Below are 26,269 nucleotides of genomic sequence, written 5' to 3' on the forward strand. Positions count from 1 at the left end.
AAAATATACAAAATCTAAAACACATTTAATTTGCTGCCCGCGACGATCAATCTATCGATCTGAGTAACCAGCAATGCCCCATTAATCCGTTAGCTATACTGATCAAATCTATTGATCATCGCATCTAACGGTGACATATCAAATCAGGGTTGTACGCCCAAACAAACAGTCAAAAAACACTAAACCACGACACTACGGATTTTCATCCTTTTCAATCAGGCAATTCAAAATGCCTTTCAAATCACAATTTCCAAAACTACGATAGGCCATTCAAAAAGCCTTCAAACAACCATATCAAATCAAATTCAAATTCTAAGGCGTACAACCCTGTGCCCGAACTACGTTGACTCTGATCCTCCATAAGGAGGTACGTAGGCACTTGGTAACAAGGCGAGTCTCCCCCTAAAAATCTCAATTCAGTTTTAAATCTTAATTTTTGCCTTTCTATGTCATTAGCTATAAACCTTCATCTTTAAATGTCAGCCTTTAGGAAAGGGTTGAGGGTGCCTAATACCTTCCCTCAACCTGATTATAATAACTTACCCTGAATCTCATTACTGCGTAGGGTTTCCTATTCGCCCTTCAGAATAGGTGGCGACTCTAAACCTTCAATTTTAAGGCAGGTTGCTACAGCTGGCGACTCTGCTGGGGATACACTCAATGGTGAATTATTATGCTCCTATAGGCTTTGGCAGGGTTTAGGGTTTGGCGAATTATTTTTAGGGTTTGGCCTAGTTTGCCAAAACTAGGGTTGTGAATTAGGATTTGGGTTTTTTTTCTCTTTATGCAAATATTTAATTTAATTAATTTATTTATTTATTTACGGTTTTATTTACAGTAATTTTCTTTTACAGTAATTTTTAAATGTTTATTTAATTACTTATTTTACTGTATTTTTCTGGGATATATAAATTGCGTTAAACCTAAGCGTGGGAATTATAATAATGACCAGAGGGGAATTACATCGCCTACGAGTCTTATTATAATTCCACTCAGAGTGGGTTGAATATCCGGAAAGGTCTGATACGAGGCTTGACCTTGTTGAGGGCTGGACTTGGTATTTGGCTGATCTCTCTGGGAACCAACCCCTAAAACTCGAACCTCATGGATTAATGAGTTGTTCCAAAATCCAAAGAGACAAAAAGTCTCGGCGGCTACGAACGATCCCATGAGACCTTCTAGAACATTCCTATGGGAAAGGTAGACACCCTAAGCCGTTACGTCGAACCTATGAACCTAGGGCTTATGTGTTTACGTGCTTATTATATATGTGCAGTTTATATACTGCAAATGTCTTGCATGTCAATTTTGCAGGTACCCCTACGCGTTCCCTAGCCCGCAGGGACTCTGTTTCTAAGACCATGTCCTTCCTACGAAGGACACCTCCATTTATGCACGTTGATTGGCCTCTCGATGGCCATGAGACCTAGTGACTGTCATGAACGGTCACTCCATGCTTGCATCTATGCACCCCCTAGCCTGTAGGGACTTTCCTTTTTACATATTTGTATTTTACAACTACGTGTCCTTTCCACGAAGGACATCTTCATTTACGCACGTCGATTGGCCTCTCGATGGCCATGCGATCCAGTGACTACTTTGAACGGTCACCCTGTGCTTACATCTACGCGTTCCCTAGCCTGTAGGGATTATATTTTTAAAAAAAACACATCCTTCATACGAAGGACAACTTCATTAGCATGCGTTCGATTGGCCTCTCGATGGCTATGAGATCTAGTGACTGTCTTGAACGGTCACTCCATGTTTGTTTCCGTGCACCCTCTAACTTGTAGGGTTTGGATTTCCATCTATACATCTTTCATCCCTAGCCTGTAGGGATTTCCCTTCATCTGATATCGTCCTTAGATAGGTTGTGTTCCGCATAGAGAACCTTCCCACGAGGGACAACTTCATTGGTACACGTTGAACGGCCTCTCGATGGCCATGAGACTCGATGACTGTCTTCAGCGGTCACCAGCCGCTACCTTCTGCATACTCTCGAATCTAAGGGGATTTCCATTGGCGTGTCATAACATCTGTCTTGCAAGGATTTCACTAGGGTCTAATGTCGCCTCTAAGGCTATTCCTAGGATTACATGTTACACATCTGCATTGTATACACGGAGTATAGTACAAGGAGTCTCTCGCATACGCATGCGTTTGCATTTTCATGCATTCATACATTTTCATATCCATCTCCGCCTGCATCCACACTTCTCGTGCTAGCCGATTTCCCGAGACTCATGGAGGAAAATCAAAGGATCGTAGACTATGGAGAAAGGAGGACAAATTGTCGAGAACGAACTCGGTCTCACAAGGAGGAAAAAGGATGCCTTTCGTCATGCCACGTGTCCATGCCTTTTCGCAACAAGATTATAAATGCAACCAAGGTTATCGTCAAGCAAGGATTAGTTCAACAAAGAAGTTCCTCATAGATACACTCAAGATGTATCTAGTCAAAAAGAGGTTCATCTCAGAACATATCAAATTTACAAGGACGCTCTACGATAACCTGGAGGCAAGGGTCAGTCCAACTGGGGCAATATCCTGAACAAAGATGCCTATCTACAATGGGGAAAAGCGACGTATGTTAACCCCCCATCAAGGGTCAAAAAGGGTCATAAGTGTTCTTTGTCAATTTACAAACGCTGAAGGTTGCGAATGGTGTGATACTATCCTTTAGAAAAAGCAAAAGAGGTTCAGTCAAAGGAAGCTCATGAAGTTCCGATACGACGAAAACCCACCGCTAACAAATTTATTCCCGACAGATTCGACATGCCCAAGGAAAATTCGAGGTTGCCCTCACTTCTACAAGTCTAAAGAACTAAGGAGTGAAACAAGGTCAGTGGATCTACAAAGGAGATTATCCCTAGGATCACTAGGTGTTTATCATGCTCGGAATTTCGACCCCGGCGATCGCTTAGTGTTACTCAAGAAGTTGTACCTTCGGATTAGCAATTCTAATAGGATGACCATGCAGGTTTTGGAGTCAATTCATTTTCTCACTACTACGACTTTCCAGTCGCACACTTCTATTTTTAGGATTATTAACAAACTTAAGGGAGAATGACGAATACAAATAACTAAGTCTAGCTAAACATATGCTTTCAAGGTAAGACCGAGCCGAGGATGTACAGGCATTGTTTCATTTCCCAAACAGTGGAGATATAAGGATGTTAATCCCTCGTTACCCCCTCGAGCCAGGAGTTGGAGTTTTGTTTCTACTGCTAAAAAAAACCTTGATTTTAACCAGGGGCAGGGTAGATGTCAACTAATTCAATGATGTATTTTGGTTGCCAAGAGAATCAGTCCATCCAAGCATAAGGTTCAAGCGTATCTTCTTCCTCGCATTCATCCAAGATTGAGGAAGCAATGGAGATAACATTCACAAACATCTTCTTCCTCAATACATCATTCAGGATCGAGGAAGTATCAAAGTCGAAGCTTGCAAATCAAAGTCGACATGGCAGTCACAATATTCAATATCCAAGGATCAATCTCAAAAGGAGTATTCAAAAGAAAAAGAAAAAAAGCGCCCGCTAAGTCAAAAATTCCATGAATAAAAAAAACGACTTAGGCAAAATTTAGGGCATCCCGATGGATCAAATTCAAAAGAATTGGTTCATGCAAAAATAAGGGATAAAAACAAAGGCTAAATACAATGGATAATCTGGTGACTGCTAAATCATCAAAGCTTCGCATCCATGCTTGGATCTTCATAATATTTTCATCAATGCTTGGACCTCTACTAAGGCTTCTGCTCAACATCGAAACTGAAACGATTCTCTTGCAAACAAAGCACATCCATTGGATTAGTAGAATTTTTAGGATCTGGAGAACATCAAGGAGAAAGGGGTGGGATAAATAAAATTTTGAGCCTTATATCCATTGCTTCTTAAAACATGAACCAGGCCAAGTTACAACATTTAAAAGTCCTAATTGAGGCAAGGTTAACCATGAAAGCATGTTAAGCAGGATTTGTTATACTGACTCCTATGTTTGTTAAAACTACTTCTAATCACTATGCTTCTTCAAGCATTCTTTTCAAAACCATCCAGTCCTAATTCATAACGGACTTCGATTTCAAAACTTGCATACGCATTCCATTGGAGCTACTTCTCAAAAAGTACAACACCATCTACGAGTATACACTTAGCATCGAGGAAATCTCGAAATGGGCTAATCAAAGGTGATCATTTCTAATAAAGACCCTGGAGTCGGGGGAACCACATCTAGGGGGTTCTCCTAAACAGGGGCAAAAATTTCAAGGAGCACAGGGGCATACAATCGAACATCCTATCAACTAGGGGCAGTCTTCCTAAGGTTCAATCGACTTGGGGCACATCTCAAAGCAATCTCAAACAGGGGCATGTCAGACATGGGAAGAATTCAAATTCAAAGGATAGAACACTATGGATAACCTTCCATGACCTGGAGATCAGGGGCACACCCTTCAATCTAAACATCGAAGCATATGACAAGGCTATTCCCTGGGGCACTTCCTTCATAAGCATCTTTCTCCATGAAAATACTGGGGCAATGGATATCAAATCCGCAAGACACACAACAAAAGGAAAAAGGCGTTCTCGCACTTTACAACATCGAACAAATTCTTTCTCCTAACTACGATCTTCCGAGCTCAAACAAGACAGGTATTGGGAAATCGCGCTAGCATCACACCCCATCCTAGCAAACAGACCTGCAACTCCAGCGAACTATATACGCTTTGGTTATTAATAACCTACCGTTGGAGAATCACACAAATACATACAAATCACGCATTACATACATTGGTTGATACATTACACCGTAACTCTTTATGTGTTCTTCTGCAAGACAAACATTCACATCCATTCAAAAGACCTCTTTCGGGTAATCTTACAGAAGACATTACTTCGTTCCACTCATTACGTCAACCAAGCATACGCATATGCATAAGCATACATAAACATTACAAAGCCAGCATAAGCATAGTCAGGGTATAGGTGCAAGCATGGAATAAACAAGTTCAAAGGGTTTGAGGAGATAAAACCATGAGATTGCATCAGCATTAGCATACATGCATACGCATTAGCATGAGCATATACATATCACAAAAGCCCAATTTTTTTTGGCAATCCAAACCATTACAAAGTCAAGTTCCCGTCTGGTAGTCAGTCCTCGTCTGACCGTTTCATCAGTATACATACAACATATACATGTGTAAGCATTCACACATACGCATTATACAAACAACAGGGGCATGTGCATAACGCATAAGCATGATGCATACGCATTCACAAAACAAAATTCTACATAGGTAAATTTCGCGATAACACTCGCGGATAACCCTATTGGTGGTACAGGTAAATTCTGCGATAACACTCGCAGATAACCCTGATAACATAGGTAAATTTCGCGACAACACTCGCGGATAACCCTATTGGTGGTACAGGTAAATTCTGCGATAACACTTGCAGATAACCCTGATAACATAGGTAGATTTCGCGACAACACTCGCGAATAACCCTATTGGCGGTACAGGTAAATTCTGCGACAACACTCGCAGATAACCCTGGTGACATAGGTAAATTTCGCGACAACACTCGCGAATAACCCTATTGGTGGTACAGGTAAATTCTGCGATAACACTCGCAGATAACCCTGGTGAAACAGGTAAATTCTGCGATAATATTCGCCGATAACCCTGTCGGTGCAGGTGAACTTGCTAGAATTATAGCAAGCAATCCTATTGGGGTCCAAACTGCGATGTAACTTGCCAGAACTATGGTAAGTGAGAGGTACAAACTGCGATGTAACTTGCCAGAACTATGGTAAGTGAGAAGTTCACAAACTGCGAGTAGCTTACCAGCACTATGGTAAGTGAGAAGTTCACAAACTGCGAGTAGCTTACCAGCACTATGGTAAGTGAGAAGTTCACAAACTGCGATTAACTTACTAGCACTATAGTAAGTGGGGGTTCACAAACTGCGGAAGCTTGCTGACCATAGCAAGCCAATTACACAACCAACAGAAGGTCCTCGCTATTCCTTTTCAGGAACCTTTCCACGAAGTCTTCTTCAAGACGTATTCCATCCTTTCTAGGAGCTTTTCCAAGAACACAAGGTTTTTCAAATGATTCCTCAACTGGGTTTATCACGTTAGTCCCTCGGCAGTGATCTTCTCCGTCAACAACAATCAGAGGTATTATTTTTCTTTTCAGAATTACTAACACACTTCGATTTACATAAACTAACAATCATGCATCATTCAACTAACATACCTCATTCATACATAATGCATATACATACATCGCCCTCATTTATTTTGAGAAGCTCACTGCATCATGCATCGCATGCATCATAACATTGCATAAAATTCAGGTTGCCTTTTTAGGCCTTACTACAATCAAAGCGAGTGGTTCCTTTCGAAAGCATCTGCTTCACATCCTAAAAAGGAGGGGTATTTACCTTGGGTGGCATCTGTAAGCCCATCTCCCACAAAACTTCTTCCAAACAAGTGCAAATTTCGGGGCATTCGATATTCAATCCTCTTCTACCTTTAGATCACGATAGGCAGACGTGCCTATCTGCCTCTTCAGGTTTAAGAAGATTGAATAGGGGCAGCTGTCATACCCCAAAATTTACCCGATATAATCCACATCTCCTAATTTATTAAGGGTGTTAAAATTAAGAGCCATAGGGTTTAATATAGCTATTGTTAAACTCGACCTCTTATAAAATTCTCTTATAAATTGGTTTAAATAAAAATAAGGGTGTGAATAGTATTTTTTTGGATCTAAACAGTGGGCCCAATTGTTACAAAAATTCTATGATTTTTGGAGAAATCACTTGTGTTTTACTAACACTTGTTTTATTACTATTTAAATTTTATTATTAATTTTTATTAATATTATGATTATTATTAGGGAGAATTAGGATTAATTAGGTTTTATTAGGTTTTATTAATTATATGTTATTAGGATTATTTTTAGGATAATGATAGAATTAGTATTAATATTATAATTATTGATTAGTATTATTATTTAAATTTTAATAGAATTATCATCATTATTAGTTTAATTTTTATTATTTATCATTATCATTTTTTATTATTTGATTTCTTTTTAGTTAAATAAAAAATAAATATACTATATTGGTATTTTAATGCTATTATGATTTTATTGTTACTATTAATTATTATTATTATTAGGTTATTAAAAGAAAAAAAGAAATAAACCAAATTGGCCAAATTCTACAAGTTCACGTTTTCATGTGCAGGAGGAAAAGATTTGCAAGCTTCTCAATCTCCCTTCAAATCCAAATGGAATCTTTCCTAACCAACAATAAATCAAATCTGAAAATTAACCTAATCTAATCCTTCCTAACTGAATAACTAACCCTAACTATAAAATGGAGAAAAGATTATGAGATAAGGGGAGGGGAGTCGGCTGAAAAAAAGTTAACGCAAAACTTCAAGAAAGTGGAGTAAAAGTAATTTTCGGATAGAAGGATTGAGACGAATTCCAGAGCTACCAACGATCGAAACACGTTCATTGGATGATTCTGGGGCTATATCAATCATCACGGCTAATCAACAGGTCCGGAAACGCGATCTTGGTGCCCACGGTTTGTGTTATCTTTGTTTGCATCGATTCCGCTAATTCTTGATTAGTTGTTACGGTTTGATTATATATATGAGTTCATGATGATGTTATAAATCTCTTGGCATAAGTTAATTGGAGTTTGGTTGCATATATAATGTTTCGCCATTGATGGGGTTTGGAAGCTTCAAATTGGGATTTTCGGTTTGAGGAAATTGTAAGCCAAATCAATGAACCCAATGGATTTGCAAGGTTTTATATAGTTAATCTGATTTATTTTTGTGAAATTATTGACACTAATTTGCAGTTTTGTTCATGGCTATGCTATAGCTACGCTAAAGAAAACGTAAGTGAAAGCAAGTCTGTTTCTGAAAAACTGAACGAAGAAGAAGGCACTGCAGTCCGCGCTTCCTTTTTTAATTTCAATTCATGCGTTATTTTTCATACATAATAAAATGGGATTATTTTTTTAACATCAAACGGTTGCAGTGCCTTTGGTTTGTGTGTAATCTTGGAAGCGCAGGGACCTGGGTTCGATCCCAGCGTCCCACATATATTTTCCTTATTTTCTTTGGTAAAGTTTGCTTACGGATCCCACGCGCACGCCTCCATACCCATACCATGCATCCTCAGATCTGGGCCATTGGACAGCCAGCAAACGAGATCAAACGTCCTTGTAGCGTAGGTGCACCATGGGTAGTCAAGATCTAGCCACATACAATAAAAACCAGGTTTTTCTTTATATTTATTTATTTGTTTTATTATTTAACTATATAGATTAATTATTATTTAGTTGTATTTAATTTAATTAATTTTACAAAACTAGGATTAGGATAATATAATAAGGGTTAGCCTAATAATTAGGATTAGAATATTTTCCCGATCACTCGACTATGTCGATTAATTTATTTAATTATTTTTAATTACAAACATCACAAAAACCCTATAAAAGTTACTAAGTATTAGGATTTGCCCGATCCTACTGCCATTTGGCAAAACATTAATTCTTGAATAAATCTCTCCTCGACCCGACTAAAGCTATTGGTCGCATTAGACGAGAGATAAAAGAATAAAACATGAAAAATATACAAAATCTAAAACACATTTAATTTGTTGCCCGCGACGATCAATCTATCGATCTGAGTAACCAGCAATGCCCCATTAATCCGTTAGCTATACTGATCAAATCTATTGATCATCGCATCTAACGGTGACATATCAAATCAGGGTTGTACGCCCAAACAAACAGTCAAAAAACACTAAACCACGACACTACGGATTTTCATCCTTTTCAATCAGGCAATTCAAAATGCCTTTCAAATCACAATTTCCAAAACTACGATAGGCCATTCAAAAAGCCTTCAAACAACCATATCAAATCAAATTCAAATTCTAAGGCGTACAACCCTGTGCCCGAACTACGTTGACTCTGATCCTCCATAAGGAGGTACGTAGGCACTTGGTAACAAGGCGAGTCTCCCCCTAAAAATCTCAATTCAGTTTTAAATCTTAATTTTTGCCTTTCTATGTCATTAGCTATAAACCTTCATCTTTAAATGTCAGCCTTTAGGAAAGGGTTGAGGGTGCCTAATACCTTCCCTCAACCTGATTATAATAACTTACCCTGAATCTCATTACTGCGTAGGGTTTCCTATTCGCCCTTCAGAATAGGTGGCGACTCTAAACCTTCAATTTTAAGGCAGGTTGCTACACTATCAACATCCTAGATCCAATGATATTAATGAAGTGGAGGAAGTAGGAAGCCAAAACAAGCATAAAAAAGGCAAAAAAACACATTCTGCCAGCAGGAAATCGATTTACCTCTGTAGGAAATCGATTTCCTGAGTCCAGAGTTCAAATTTTTGAAAAAAAATAAGGTGGAAATCGATTTCCTACAGAGGGAAATCGATTTCCTGCACGCAGCATTCAAAAAATCAGCATTAGGAGGCATAAAACTTGACTTAAGCAAACATACAAACACCTTATGATCACATATCCATTGGAGCACGAATTTTCCATCAAATCACCATCAAATAGCACCAATATAGCATCAAAGATGCATTGAACACAAGCAACAAAGATCTACATCTTAGGATTGAGAAATTTACCAATTCTTGAACTAAAGTGTTGAAGTAGCTTCAAGAACAAGCACAAAGTGTAGATCCTTCGAGTATGGAGATGAACAATCAAAGAGAAGAGAGAAATGTAGGAGGCTTAGTTCAAAATTAGCAAGATTCAAGGTGAATCTCACTAATTCTTTGAAGATGAACTTTGGGTGAGGGTTTTGGAAAGGGTGAGAAATGAATTTGCAAGCAATTTTTTGGCTCTCCAAGCTTGAGAAATGAATTTGCAAGAACTTTTTTGGCTATCAAAAGCTTGAGAAATGAATTTGCAAGAACTTTTTTGGCTATCAAAAGCTTGAGAAATGAGAGAGTAGAGGGCTCTATTTATAGAATTGGAGCAAGAGTAGTGGCAAATTGGTCTTTTTGTGTTTGGTGATTAACTTGTGTTTAATTGGTGATTAAAGTGGCAATTAATGGTAAAAATGGTAAATGAGGTTAAAGAGGGTTTAATGAATGAGTTAATTTTGATGAGGTGGAAAATTGATAAAATGATCAAATAAAAAGGTGCCAAAATGATGTCAAGCTTCCCTCCTTATATTTTTTTGAATTTTGCGCACAGGAAATCGATTTCCCACAGGGGTAAATCGATTTCACTCTGTTCCAGAAGAGAAATTGGCGCAAAATACACTAGGGAAATCGATTTGCCCAGGAGGGAAATCGATTTCATGCTGTCCAGAATGTGATTTTGGTGAAGATTGCTGCAGGGAAATCGATTTACCCAGTAGGGAAATCGATTTCATCAGTCAGAAAAGTGAAAAATGCCTTGTTTATTGCATGTCCTGGCTTGGTACCTACAAAACAAAAGCCTACAAAGAAACAAAGCAATGTTTTTGGTATTTGGGTTAGTATAAAACAAATTAAAGAAAATTATGTGCTTGATAGTTCCCCTCAAAGACGAAGCGAACATAACACCGAAAAATGAAATCTCAAGATTGTGATCTTGATTAATGATTGAGATGCAAATGATGTATGATCTTAGGGTCAAAAATTGGGGTATGACAATAAGTATTATAGTTTAAATTAATAATTTAAAATATAATGATATGTATTAAAAATAATTTAATAATTTGTGTGTCTTAAAAAATAATAATATATATTTTGAATAAAATTTAAAAATAGAAATAAATCATAAAATTAAAATAGTAAAATTTATAGAGTAAAAAAATATTAAAATTGATGTCTTGGTTACTATTGGTATAGAAAAAAATCTATATACTAATTAACAACCAACAATCTTATAAATAAATGTAGATATTATAGATAATATATCATAATAAGTTATGAGTTTGTAAACTATTAATTTTGTGTAGTTTATATTTTAGTCATTTAAAATCATCTAAATTCATATTTGATCTATGAACCAACAAAAGTCTATAGTTTTTTAAATAGAATGTAAATATAATAAAAAAACAATGTGAGATATTGGATCGAACTCTAGTATGGTCGAAGGGTAGCTTCTTGGTTCGATAGGGTTAAGCATGAAGTCGAAGGTTGTTCACATGCTTGTGTCGAAGATGCTAGAGTTGTTAGCATGTTAAATTAGGTTTTAGTGTTTAAACCCTAATTTGTTAAGTTAGCTTGTTTATTAAGTTGGCTTGTGTAATGGGCCTTATGGAAAAAGCCCATTAGTTAGTATGTTAGGTTTTATTATAAATAGCATACTAGTCTCTCATCATTGCTAATGGTAGTCCATCTCCACCGTCACGCCATGAGTTATGGAAGAGAGCACGACAAAAGAAAGGGGGAGAATACACATCAAAGTCTACACAAACTGTTGTAGAGAAAATTGTCAGTAAATTTTGGAAATTATTTCAAGTATCATTATATTTGTTATTGATAAAAACTATTGAAATTAGTTGTGGTTTTTGAATTTTGTAGGACTCTCTAGTTGAAGAAGCTGAAAAAGGTGTCTTTGTTCCACATGGACGTAACGATATCTTAACAGCGGCCATTGGAACATCTGAGAAAGGCGGTCGTGTTCGTGGTGTTGGAAAGCACCATAAACAAAGCACTTACTTTGGAAGGTCGTCTTCACGTCAAGGACAACATATAGATGTAACTCAACAACTTGAACAACTTAGAGCTGATTTTGATAAAAAGTTGGCTGAAGAGCGTAAGGCAATGCACCAATCTTTTATGGAGACACTTAAGTCTATGGGTTTATCGCAAAGCACAGATGATAATAAATGCATTGAAAAAATGGAAGTTGTCGAAGGAAGCGGAAAGGGAAGTTGTTCAGCTGCAAAGGGAAGCACAAAAGGTGTGGAAGTTGACGATGTTCAGAAATTGCTACTCATGGTTGTGAAAATGGCTGACAGACACTTGGAAATCGAATTAAGTCATTGTAAATCTGCCATTAATTTTTATGTATCAGCTAAGTGTATCAGAGAGCTTTTGGTGGGTTTTCATTGGCTTAACGTGTCTATTTTGCAAGTTTGGTGCACGTAAGTACATTTTCTTTTTTTTTTATTACTTTCAATATCTATTAATAGGATATATATCTCATCACTTCGAATCTAATGTTTATTTTAAAATTATTTAGGTATATTCTTCGTTTATGTATTGATAATTCATCATCAGAAGTGTATGGATTTATGGACCCTGCTATGTGTATACATTATGATGATGTCCCGAGTTCTGCAACAAAGGTTAGAAATTACATACAAGATAAGTTAATGACGGAAGACAGAGTTTGCCACCTCCTACCACTTATTCATGGGTAAGTTTTTATGAAATTTTGTTTCTTATTTTTTAATTTTGATATATAACATAGATATTTTATGTGACTCTTGTATTTCCATACACATGTACAGAGATCATTGGCAATTAATAGTCATGTGTCCAAGAGACAATATTGTGGTTGTATTTTGTTCACTTCATCATGGTATTGATAAAGACACGAAGAAAATTGTTTCGACGTAAGTTTATCTTTCAAAGAAACTTTATCTTTTATATTAATATTGATAAGTAATTTCATGTTTTATGTGGCTTTAAATGGTTTTTTTTTTAATTAGTGCTTTTGAGGTTCATCAATTTGCAAATTATGGCAATAGAAAAAAGGCTACATGGCATAGACCCAATGTAAGTGTGATGTAAATTATAATTCTATATTTAATTTTATGATAATTATTCAATAATTATGTTTTTCATTTGTAGACAAGGAAACAACATAACTCTAATGATTGTGGATACTATGTGATGAAAAATATGTTGGACATTGTCTCTGCAAATATAACTGGATCTTGGATGCAGGTAAAAAAATAACTTTAATTTGTTATTTACTTCGCGTTTTGCAACTTAATGATAATTTTCAAAGAATAACTTTGTATTATACATTTACGTATTGTAGGTATTTGATGATCCTACAGAATTAACACAAGAAGATTTGTATGATTTGCGACTCCGTTGGGCAAAATGTTTCTTTGAGTTATATAAAGGATAACTTTATGTTTAGTGTTTTTATTTTGTAGTAGAAAATGTGTGTAAACTTTTCTTATCATTTTGTACACTTGTGTATCCTAAATTAATACTTTTGAATAGTTTGACTAATATATATGCATATATCTTAGCTATTTGATGCAATTAAATGTGGTTTTGTGGGAAAAATGTGCAAAGTAGCGACCTTACATTGGTCTTTGTGGTATTTGTGTATTATATTGAAAATTAGGTAAAAAAAATTACAGGTTAAATTAGGGAAAATTGGAATAACAATCAAATTATGCTAAAAATTAGAAAAGATATTACATCGGGCTGTAGTAAAAACCGATGTAAAATGTACTCTATTACATCGGGTAAAATGCACACCCAGATGTAAAATATGGCGCATAAAAAATGGCATGCTTTTTCACATCGGGCTTGTAGTAAAAACCGATGTAAAATGTACTCTATTACATCGGGTAAAATGCACACCCAGATGTAAAATATGGCGCATAAAAAATGGCATGCTTTTTCACATCGGGCTTGTAGTAAAAACCGATGTAAAATGTACTCTTTTACATCGGGCAAAATGAATACCCGATGTAAAATATGGAGCATATTTTTGTTTAATAAAAAATTGCATTATCTTTCACATCAGACATCTGAATTCAACCGATGTGGTATGCTTATGTTTCACATCGGGCTTTGGCCCGATGTAAAATGTCTCAGACTTATTACATCGCCTGGCTTTACATCGGGTCCAGACCCGATGTAAAAAGTAGTTTTTACCCGATGTAAAAAGTAGTTTCTGCACTAGTGAAAATACAACAATACAATAAATTAATAAAATAGAACATAATTGAAGACTATGTTCATTTTAAGGGCATTTCTTTCCTGCTTAACATGTCTGTACCTACCAAAACGAAAACAAAAAAAATAAAAATATATAATAAGTAGAGAATAGAATAAAATAAAAGAAGAAACTTTAAAAATATAATACACACTATTTCATATTAGTTTTCATATTAAATACATAAATGAAATAAGATAGTGGAAAATTAGTAGGAGATAATTAGTTTTCATTAAATTAAATAATAAATAAAATAAAATAAAATGAATATAGAAAATTACTAAAACGACTTCAATTTTGGCGTCAAAAATTTTTTAAGAGTAGGGGTAGAAATAGGCCTAGCCTACACAGGCTCAAGCCAGGTCAGACTTTTTTTAAGTAGAAAAGGCCTAGATTTTTTTTTGAAGTTTATTTAGTTAAAAAGGTTAGGCCACATGGCATAATAAAAGCTTTTTAGGCATATCAGGCCGACTTGTTTAAATAAATCAGTATAAATTTGTTATTATTATATTTTATTTTCACTTTGAAATAAAATACAAAAATAAATCTTAGTTATCTTGAAGAACTTAGTTACATTTGCAGATGACATTCTGATGTTTTGCAGGGGGGATACAATATCGGTGAAAATGATGCTTGACATGGTGCAGAGATTTTCCAGCGATACAGGTTTAGTGATCCACCCAAGCAAATGTAAAATTTTCTTCGGGAGCATTGATGATGAAACTAAAGTTCGCATGTGAAATGCCCTGAAATTTGCATTTGTCAGGAAGAATTTCCGTGGGAGATGGGCTTGAAGATGCCACCCAAGGTAGATACCATTTTTCAGAATGTGCAGCCAATGCTTTTCGGGAAGAACCGGGTGCTTTGATTGTAGCATAGCCTAAAAAGGCAACCTGAATTTTATGCAATGTTATAATGCATGCGATGCGTGATGTAGTGAGCTAGTCAAAATAAATGAGAGCGATGTATGTATATGCATTATGTATGAATGAGGTATGTTAGTTAAATGATGCATGATTGTTAGTTATGTTAGTTGAAGTATGTTAGTAATTTTTAAAAAGAACAATAAAACCTTTGTTTGTTATTGATGATGTCTTGGAGAAGATCACTGCCGAGGGACTAACGTGATAAACCCAATTAAGGACCCTTTTGAAAACCTTGTTGTAAAACCCTTTGTAAAACCCCTTTGTTTTTCTTGGAGAAGATCACTGCCGAGGGACTAACGTGATAAACCCAAAAGGATCACTCGCTATAGCGCTAGCAAGCTTTCGTAATTTGTGAACCCCACTTACTATAGTTCTAGTAAGTTTCCGTAGTTTGTGAACCCCACTTACTTTAGTTCTAGTAAGTTTCCGTAGTTTATGAACCCCAAAAGGATCACTTGCTATAGCTCTAGCAAGTTCACCTGCACCATTTGGATCATCTGCCCTGGTTCGGACAAATTTCACCTGCACCATTTGGATCATTTGAAGGATAGAGAAACACTTAGAAAGGGGGGGTTTGAATAAGTGTAGCTTTAAAAAACTTGACAGATAAAAATAAATTGCACAGTTATTTTTATCCTGGTTCGTTGTTAACTAAACTACTCCAGTCCACCCCCGCAGAGATGATTTACCTCAACTGAGGATTTAATCCACTAATCGCACGGATTACAATGGTTCTCCACTTAGTCAGCAACTAAGTCTTCCAGAGTCTTCTGATCACACACTGATCACTCCAGGAACAACTGCTTAGATACCCTCTAAGACTTTTCTAGAGTATACTGATCCACACGATCACTCTAGTTACAACCTGCTTAGATAACCTCTAAGACTTCCTAGAGTATTCTGATCCACACGATCACTCTAGTTCCTTACAACTTAATGTAATTAATTCTAAGAGTATTACAATTGCTTCTTAAAAGCGATAATCACAAACTGTGATATTTCTCTTAATCGTTTAAGCTTAATCTCACTAATATATTACAACAGCAATGTAGTGAGCTTTGATGAAGATGAAGATTCTGAGCTTTGAGTTTGAACAGCGTTTCAGCAAGTTTTATATGAGTTGTTTTGGTGCAGAATCGTTAACCTTGCTTCTCATCAGAACTTCATATTTATAGGCGTTGGAGAAGATGACCGTTGAGTGCATTTAATGCTTTGCGTGTTCCGTACAGCATCGCATTTAATGTTATACGCTTTTGTCAACTACCTCGAGCCTTGTTCACGCTGTGTCTACTGACGTAGCCTTTAGTAGCTTTTAACGTTCCTTTTGTCAGTCAGCGTAGCTTGCCACTTGTACTTTCTTCTGATCTGATGTTTATGAATACAACGTTTGAATATCATCAGAGTCAAACAGCTTGGTGCAAAGCATCTTCTGATCTTCTGACCTTGAAGTGCTTCTGAGCGTGATACCATCAGAACTTCAGTGCTTCTGTTCTCTTGTTCTTCTGATGCTTCCATAGACCCATGTTCTGATTCTGCTTCGACCATCTTCTGATGTCTTGCCAGACCATGTTCTGATGTTGCATGCTGAACCCTTTGAGACAAAGCTTCTGAGCGCTGAATTATGCGTACTCTTTATATATTTCCTGAAAGGGAAATTGCATTGGATTAGAGTACCATATAATCTTAAGCAAAATTCATATTATTGTTATCATCAAAACTAAGATAATTGATCAGAACAAATCTTGTTCTAACAATCTCCCCCTTTTTGATGATGACAAAAACATATATAAATGATATGAATTTGCGATCAGAAAGAACAGACGGCAAAAGACAAATTACACAGCTATAGCATAAGCATATGAATATGTCTCCCCCTGAGATTAACAATCTCCCCCTGAGATAAATAATCTCCCCCTGAAATAAATACTCGAAGAACTTTAATAAAAGACTTCCCTGATTATTTCGGTAGAGACGATTATATAAGCTTCTATCTTTAGAGAATTCATAGCTTCTGACTTCTGCTTCCATTGGACAGCTTCAGAACTAGAATTTCTTTAGATCCCTAGAACACTCACAGCTTCTGATTCCTGCTTCCATCTAGGACAGCTTCAGAACTTGAATTTCTTTGATCTTCTGAACATTCACAGCTTCTGATTTCTGCTTCCATCTAGGACAGCTTCAGAACTTGAATTTCTTTGATCTTCTGAACATTCACAGCTTCTGATTTCTGCTTCCATTTAGGACAGCTTCAGAACTTGAGTTTTCTGGATCTTTAGAACATTCACAGCTTTGAATTTCTGCTTCCCTCGGATAGCTTCAGAGCTTTGAATTTCTACCAACATCACTTCATGCTAGATTTGTATCAGAACATTGTTGAATGTACCAGAGCATCATCTGAGCATCTCTACATCCTGAAATGTTACAGAACAAAAACTAAACGACAAAAGTCAGCATGAACGAGTTAGAACATAAAATGTATATTTGAACACATGATATGTATCAGAGCCATATAGGCTAAAATAATGTATCAGAGCAAATAATGTATCAGAGCAAATAGAATTTTGTCAAAGCAAATAGACAAATATGGATCAAATTCTATTATCAGTGCTTCTCATTCATTCTTCTTTCTTGCTTCTGATCTCTGAAGCTTGACAGCACTTGGCTTGCTTCAGTTTCCATGGTTTTGCTTCTTGTGTTTGCTTTGAAGATTCTCTTCACTTCTTTATACCTGCAAAACACTTAAACCATATAGAACTTGCAGTTCTTGTTAGTGAATGTGTGGGAGCTGTACCCAGCAACTGATAGATTAATCAAATCATTTATCATTTATCTTCTCCCCCTTTTTGTCATAACATCAAAAAGAATATTTCAAAAGATTCAGATGAATAAAACGACAAATAAAATCACTGGAATGTAAAAACAAAGAAACTTTTTCATTTATAATCAGCAAGAAGGATTACAGGAGAGGAATGCAGGAAAACAGATGCAACAAGGAAAGAAAACTACAAAGACCAAAGGACTAAGATCCTAGCCTACGCAAAATCCGTGCCAGAACATCATGAATCCCGTCAGTGCTTGTAGCTTGCCTTGCCATGAAGGAGCGAAACTCAGCATTGGCTGCTTCTTGCACGTCCAAACAAGAAGCCAGCATAGCTTGATTCTGATGAAGAGTTTCCAAGGTCTCCATCAGAGCTGAGGTTTCACCAGACGAAGAGGCACCTGAATTTCTGCCAAAAGGGACAGCAATCTCAGCAGGGTGATCTTCTGGGAGATCTTCAGCTTGTGCATCTTCCATTTCCTCATCTGAGTCTGACTCAGAAGTAGCCTTAGCATATTCTGGTTCAGGCAGCTCAGAAGTTCCATCTTCCAATGCTTGAAGAATAGCAGCTAGGTTTGTTGGAGGAGTAGGACCAGCAACTTCAGCAGGATACACCACTACTGGAAAGACCATGTGAGGTGCTTTTTCAGAAGGGTTCATTCTGAACCAGTTGAACAGCCACTGAAAATCTCCAGTCAGCACAGGAAACCATGGTTTCCACACCACGATGTCTCTGCAGAGATTTTCTTCTTCCAACTCATCTGCAGGTATCTTCTTCTCAAGAACACTTCTGTTCCTGAAGAGATGGTGACAGCTGCTTTCACCAATTTCCAGCCGAAGACCACGAATACCAGGAGCTTCAGACATGATCCTTCTCTGAGTGTCTGTAGCCCTATCCAGAAAATCTTGACGAAAGGTATCCCAAAGGTTGCTTGTGGCATACTCATCCAGGTGGTTGAGGTGAGCAGCACCCAGAATCTCCAACCAGCCATTTACATCAGACTGTAAAAGCTCCAGATATGATTGAGTGGTAGGGGTTGGAGGGTTGACAGTGAACCTGGAGTCGGGAAGAACAACACTGTAGGGATTAGGTGTTCTGGTGGGAAAAGGGTGTGAGAGAGATGAAGAAATGTCTGATGGATGGGTTGAAGGAGAGGAGATACCAGATGGTGAAGAAGGTGGTTCCGAGAGGATGAATGGGGAGGAAGAGGTGGTGGAGATCTTTGAGGAGGGAGTGATCCTTACTCTTTTTGGTTTGGTTTCTGGTTCAGCGATTGCCTTTCTCTTTTGTTTCCGATCATTATCTTGATTCCCAGAGCTTGACGGTGGATTCATGATGAAGTTGCTGATATTGGAAACTGCTAGGGTTTATGATATGAAAAGAGAGAGACGAAAAAGAAACTGAATGCAGAGAGAGAAATATGAGAGGGAAAGGAAACGTTTGAAGAATATAAAGAGAAAAACTGAAATAGAGTAAATGATGAAAAGCATTTAATGTTACGTGACGTGAGGAGAGATAATAATGACAAAAGACGTGATTTGCACAGTTACCTAAGTAGACGTCCCCTCAACTGCACGCACGCTTGTCCAGGAATAGTGAACACGTGTTTACCATCTGGATAGCCAGTTACAGTTTTTTTTTGCTTTTAAAGAGATTCTGAATCAGCTTAGACAATGAAACGTTAGTAATAACTGAATCACAATTTTTAATTGATTTCAATCAGAACTTCTTAAGAAAAAGTTTTCATTTCAGAAGATACCCATATATAAGAACTTCTTATCTTCTAATTCTGGGCTTGTTTTTGAAGACCCATTTTGTGCCGATTATATTGAATCCATCTGGTCTAGGAACAAGATCCCAAACATCATTCCTTGTAAACTGATTCAATTCTTCTTGCATAGCAATTATCCAGTCTGGATCTTCTAGAGCATGATCAACAGAAGTTGGCTCGATCAAAGATACAAGACCTAATTGACAGTCTGCATTGTTCTTAAGGAATGCTCTTGTTCTGATTGGATCATCCTTCTTTCCAAGAATGACATCTTCTGAATGACCAGAGATGAGTCTGGATGATCTTCTGACAGATGGTTCTTCAGATATGCTTAGATTCTCCAGAGAAGCTGATACTTGATCTTCCGATTCTTTGCTTCTGAGAAGCTCTGCTTCTGATGCGTTGCTTCTTGGCTCAACAACTTCTGATATATCAATATCACAATCTGCAAAATTATCAAACTGCTTTGGTTTTTCAGAACCAAGCTTATCATCAAACCTGATATTGATTGATTCTTCTACAATCAATGTTTCAGTATTGTATACTCTGTAGCCTTTTGAACGTTCAGAATATCCAAGAAGGAAACATTTTTGAGCTTTGGAATCAAACTTACCAAGATGATCTTTAGTGTTCAGAATAAAGCATACACATCCAAAAGGATGGAAATATGAAATGTTGGGCTTTCTATTCTTCCACAATTCATAAGGAGTCTTATTTAGAATAGGTCTGATAGAGATTCTATTCTGAATATAGCATGCAGTGTTTATTGCTTCTGCCCAGAAATGCTTAGCCATATTGGTTTCATTGATCATGGTTCTGGCCATTTCTTGCAGAGTCCTATTCTTTCGTTCTACAACCCCATTTTGCTGTGGAGTTCTAGGACAAGAGAAATCATGGGCAATACCATTTTCTTTGAAGAATTCTTCAAAGGATCTGTTCTCAAATTCACCACCATGATCACTTCTGACCTTTATGATTTTACACTCTTTTTCAGATTGAATCTGAATGCAGAAATCAAAGAACACTGAATGAGTCTCCTCCTTGTGTTTCAAGAATTTTACCCACGTCCAGCGGCTATAATCATCTACGATGACTAATCCATATTTCTTCCCTCTGACAGATGCTGTTTTGACTGGGCCAAACAGATCAATGTGCAAGAGTTCTAATGGCCTTGAGGTAGAAACAACATTTTTGGACTTGAATGCAGGTTTGGAGAACTTGCCCTTCTGACATGCTTCACAAAGAGCATCTGATTTGAATTTCAGATTAGGGAGTCCTCTGACCAGATTCAGTTTGTTAATCTGAGAAATCTTTCTCAAACTAACATGACCTAATCTTCTGTGCCAGACCCACTGCTCTTCAGAAACAGACATAAGACAAGTCACCTTCTGACTCATAAGATCTTGCAGATCTGTCTTATAAATGTTGTTCTTCCTCTTGCCTGTAAATAGGATTGAGCCATCCTTCTGATTTACAGCCTTGCAAGACTCTTGATTAAAGATTATATCATAACCATTGTCACTCAATTGACTTATAGATAAGAGGTTATGTGTTAATCCTTCTACAAGAAGTACATTAGAAATGTAAGGAGAGTTACCAGACTTTATAGTTCCAGAGCCAATTATCTTGCCCTTCTGATCTCCTCCAAACTTGACTTCTCCTCCAGACTTAAGCACCAGGTCTTGGAACATAGACCTTCTTCCTGTCATGTGTCGTGAGCATCCAGAGTCCAGGTACCATGACATGTTGTGCTTTGTCCTTTTTGCAGTCAAGGATATCTGCAATAGGAATAATCTTATCCTTAGGTACCCACATTTTCTTGGGTCCTTTCTTGTTAGATTTTCTCAAGTTCTGATTGAACTTGGGTTTAACATTGTAAGCAATAGGAGGAACAGCATGATAATTTTTAATGTGAGTTTCATGATATTTCCTAGGTTGTGTCACATGCTTTTTGGTGTGTGTTATGTGAAAACTTTGAGCATGTGAAGTGTGCCTAATATCATGGGAGTGGCCATACTTGAACTGATCATACAATGGCTTGTATGTGAGTTTCATTTCATCAACAGGTTCAAGTTTGTATGGGGTTTCACCCTCAAAACCAATTCCAACTCTTTTGTTTCCAGACACAGCATATATCATAGAAGCTAGCTGACTTCTGCCAAAACTTCTAGATAAGAACTTCCTGAAACTTAAATCATATTCTTTCAGAATATGGTTTAGACTAGGAGTGGATTTTTCTGAATCAGAAGGAGATCCAACATTATTGGATAATTTTAAAAGTTTTTCTTTTAATTCAGAATTCTCCAACTCAAGCTTCTTTGTTTCAAATTCAAATAGCTTTTTCAGCTTTTTGTATTTGAGACTAATCTGAGACTTGAGTTCCAGAAGTTCAGTTAGACCGGAAACTAACTCATCTCTAGTAAGTTCAGAAAATACCTCTTCAGAATCTGATTCTGATGTAGATTCTGATCCGTCATCTTCTGTCGCCATCAGCGCACAGTTGGCCTGCTCATCTTCAGAGTCTGAATCATCTTCTGACTCATCCCAGGTTGCCATAAGACCTTTCTTCTTATGAAACTTCTTCTTGGGATTTTCCTTCTGAAGATTTGGACATTCATTCTTGAAGTGTCCAGGCTCATTGCATTCATAGCACATGACCTTCTTCTTGTCAAATCTTCTGTCATCAGAAGATTCTCCACGTTCAAATTTCTTTGAACTTCTGAAGCCTCTGAACTTCCTTTGCTTGGTCTTCCAGAGTTGATTTAGCCTTCTGGAGATCAAAGACAGTTCATCTTCTTCTTCAGATTCTGATTCTTCAGGATCTTCTTCTCTAGCCTGAAAAGCGTTAGTGCATTTCTTGATATTGGATTTTAATGCAATAGACTTACCTTTCTTTTGAGGCTCATTTGCGTCCAGCTCTATTTCATGACTTCTCAAGGCACTGATAAGCTCTTCCAGAGAAACTTCATTCAGATTCTTTGCAATCTTGAATGCAGTCACCATAGGACCCCATCTTCTGGGTAAGCTTCTGATGATCTTCTTTACGTGATCAGCCTTGGTGTATCCCTTGTCAAGAACTCTCAATCCAGCAGTAAGAGTTTGAAATCTTGAAAACATCTTTTCAATGTCTTCATCATCCTCCATCTTGAAGGCTTCATACTTCTGGATTAAAGCTAGAGCTTTAGTCTCCTTGACTTGAGCATTTCCTTCATGAGTCATTTTCAAGGACTCATATATGTCATAGGCCGTTTCCCTGTTAGATATCTTCTCATACTCAGCATGAGAGATAGCATTCAGCAAAACAGTTCTGCATTTATGATGATTCCTGAAAAGCTTCTTCTGATCATCATTCATTTCTTGCCTTGTCAGCTTTACGCCTCTGGCATTTACTGGATGTTTGTAACCATCCATCAGAAGATCCCATAGATCACCATCTAGACCCAGAAAGTAACTTTCCAGTTTATCTTTCCAGTATTCAAAGTTTTCACCGTCAAAGACCGGCGGTCTAGTATAACCATTGTTACCGTTGTATTGCTCAGCAGAGCCAGATGTAGATGCAGGTGTAGACTTTTCACTTTCATCAACCATCTTTTACTGAAGCGTTTTTCTCTTCCTGAATCTTTTCTAAACACGGTTAAGTGCTTGCACCTTAGAACCGGCGCTCTGATGCCAATTGAAGGATAGAGAAACACTTAGAAAGGGGGGGGGGGGTTTGAATAAGTGTAGCTTTAAAAAACTTGACAGATAAAAATAAATTGCACAGTTATTTTTATCCTGGTTCGTTGTTAACTAAACTACTCCAGTCCACCCCCGCAGAGATGATTTACCTCAACTGAGGATTTAATCCACTAATCGCACGGATTACAATGGTTCTCCACTTAGTCAGCAACTAAGTCTTCCAGAGTCTTCTGATCACACACTGATCACTCCAGGAACAACTGCTTAGATACCCTCTAAGACTTTTCTAGAGTCTACTGATCCACACGATCACTCTAGTTACAACCTGCTTAGATAACCTCTAAGACTTCCTAGAGTATTCTGATCCACACGATCACTCTAGTTCCTTACAACTTAATGTAATTAATTCTAAGAGTATTACAATTGCTTCTTAAAAGCGATAATCACAAACTGTGATATTTCTCTTAATCGTTTAAGCTTAATCTCACTAATATATTACAACAGCAATGTAGTGAGCTTTGATGAAGATGAAGATTCTGAGCTTTGAGTTTGAACAGCGTTTCAGCAAGTTTTATATGAGTTGTTTTGGTGCAGAATCGTTAACCTTGCTTCTCATCAGAACTTCATATTTATAGGCGTTGGAGAAGATGACCGTTGAGTGCATTTAATGCTTTGCGTGTTCCGTACAACATCGCATTTAATGTTATACGCTTTTGTCAACTACCTCGAGCCTTGTTCACGCTGTGTCTACTGACGTAGCCTTTAGTAGCTTTTAACGTTCCTTTTGTCAGTCAGCGTAGCTTGCCACTTGTACTTTCTTCTGATCTGATGTTTGTGAATACAATGTTTGAATATCATCAGAGTCAAACAGCTTGGTGCAAAGCATCTTCTGATCTTCTGACCTTGAAGTGCTTCTGAGCGTGATACCATCAGAACTTCAGTGCTTATGTTCTCTTGTTCTTCTGATGCTTCCATAGACCCATGTTCTGATTCTGCTTCGACCATCTTCTGATGTCTTGCCAGACCATGTTCTGATGTTGCATGCTGAACCCTTTGAGACAAAGCTTCTGAGCGCTGAATTATGCGTACTCTTTATATATTTCCTGAAAGGGAAATTGCATTGGATTAGAGTACCATATAATCTTAAGCAAAATTCATATTATTGTTATCATCAAAACTAAGATAATTGATCAGAACAAATCTTGTTCTAACATCATTTGCCCTGGCTCGGACAAATTTCACCTACACCATTTGGGTCATTTGCCCTGGTTCGGAAAAATTTCACCTACACCATTTGGATCATTTGCCCTGGTTCGGACAAATTTCATCTGCACCATTTGGATCATTTGCCCTGGTTCGGACAAATTTCACCTGCACCATTTGGATCACTTGCCCTGGTTCGGACAAATTTCACCTGCACCATTTGGATTATTTGCCCTAGTTCGGACAATTTCACCTGCATCATTAGGATTTATTTGCTATAGTTCTAGCAAACTTACCTGCACCAAAGGAATTATTTGCTATAGTTCTAGCAAACTTACCTGCACCAAAGGAATTACCTGCCATGGTTCTGACAATCGTATCTGCATAAGATGAATCATTTGCTATAGTTCTAGCAAACTTACCTGTCACAACACGAGGGTTGGAAACTCACGACACGTGGGTCGGAAAATACACCTGTCACAACACGAGGGTTGGAAACTCACGACACGTGGGTCGGAAAATACACCTGTCACAACACGAGGGTTGGAAACTCACGACACGTGGGTCGGAAAATACACCTGTCACAACACGAGGTTTGGAAACTGGACTTTTGTAGTATGTGAATGCACTAGATGTTATGCATATGCTAATGCATATGAATGAAATGAACAGCAAGGTTGCTATCATCGGTAAGGTTACCGGGATACATCAATCAGGTGATTGGGGTGAATATCTCCGTAAGGTTGCTATCATCAGTAAGGTTACTGGCATCGGTAAGGTTACCGGAAGCATCAATCAGGTGATTGGGAAGAATATCTCAGTAAGGTTACTGGCATCGGTAAGGTTACCGGAAAGCATCAATCAGGTGATTGGGAAGAATATCCCAGTAAGGTTACTGGCATCGGTAAGGTTTACCGAGAATCGGGTGGGCAATGTAGCTTAGCACCAAAGTTTTGAATTGGATGTTTTGATGTATGTGATAGTGCTTATGATCATGCATATGTTGATTGATGTGATGAGTGGAACGAAATAATGTCTTCTATAAGACTACTTGAAAAGGTTTCTGGAATGGATATGAATATTTGTCTTAAAGAAGACTACCTGAAAAGGTTCTTAGCAACGAATGAGGAATGTCTTTAAAGACGACTACCTGAAAAGGCTGAAAGATGTTTTAGGAAGGACTACCTAAAAAGGTTCTTAGCATGGAGTGAGGAATGTCTTTAAAGACGACTACCTGAAAAGGCTGAAAGATGTCTTTAAGAAGGACTACCTAAAAAGGTTCTTTGGAAAAGACAATGAACGTCTTAGAAAAGACCACCTAAAAAAAGTTCTTAGAAAGGGAATGTCTTAAAGAAGACTACCTAAAAAGGTTCTAGGAAATGACGATGATTGCCTTAGAGAAAGACTACCTAAAAAGGTTCATAGAATGTCTTAAAGAAGACTACCTGAAAAGGTTCTTGGGGATGGCGATGATTGTCTTAGAGAAGACTACCTAAAAAAGGTCTTTGGAAAAGGAATGTCTTAAAGAAGACTACCTGAAGAGGTTCCTAGAAAAGGATCGTAGGATTTGTCTTAAAGAAGACTACCTAAAAAAGTATGGTGTAATGTATCGACCAATGTATGTAATGCATGATTTATGTATATGCATGATACTCCAGTGCTAGGTTGTTGATAACCAAAGCGTATATAGTTCGCTGAAGGTTGCTGGATGCTAGCGTGATTTCCCAGTACTTGTTTTTTTGTATTTGAAGATCGTAGTTAGGAGAGAGATTGGTTCGAGATTATAAAGTGTGAGAGCACCTTTCCCTTATGTTGTGCGCCTTGCCCCAGTTTGGCTCTTTGAATTACTCCACACCTTTACCCTTTCGAATTGTTCGCCTTATGGATTTGATATCCAATG

The 26,269-nt window shown here is 37.4% G+C and overlaps 1 protein-coding gene across 1 annotated transcript; it reads left to right on the forward strand.

The window, feature by feature from the left end:
- The first annotated feature begins 12,513 nt into the window (after positions 1-12,513).
- Positions 12,514-13,188, forward strand: LOC131599816 (uncharacterized). The gene is made up of 4 exons (XM_058872070.1): positions 12,514-12,623; positions 12,720-12,786; positions 12,862-12,957; positions 13,055-13,188. Exons 1-4 carry the CDS (start codon positions 12,541-12,543, stop codon positions 13,145-13,147), a joined length of 339 nt encoding a protein of 112 aa, XP_058728053.1. The 5' UTR covers positions 12,514-12,540; the 3' UTR covers positions 13,148-13,188.
- Positions 13,189-26,269: the final 13,081 nt, after the last annotated feature.

This window comes from Vicia villosa, linkage group LG4 (assembly GCF_029867415.1).
Source record: "Vicia villosa cultivar HV-30 ecotype Madison, WI linkage group LG4, Vvil1.0, whole genome shotgun sequence".
NCBI lineage: Eukaryota > Viridiplantae > Streptophyta > Magnoliopsida > Fabales > Fabaceae > Vicia > Vicia villosa.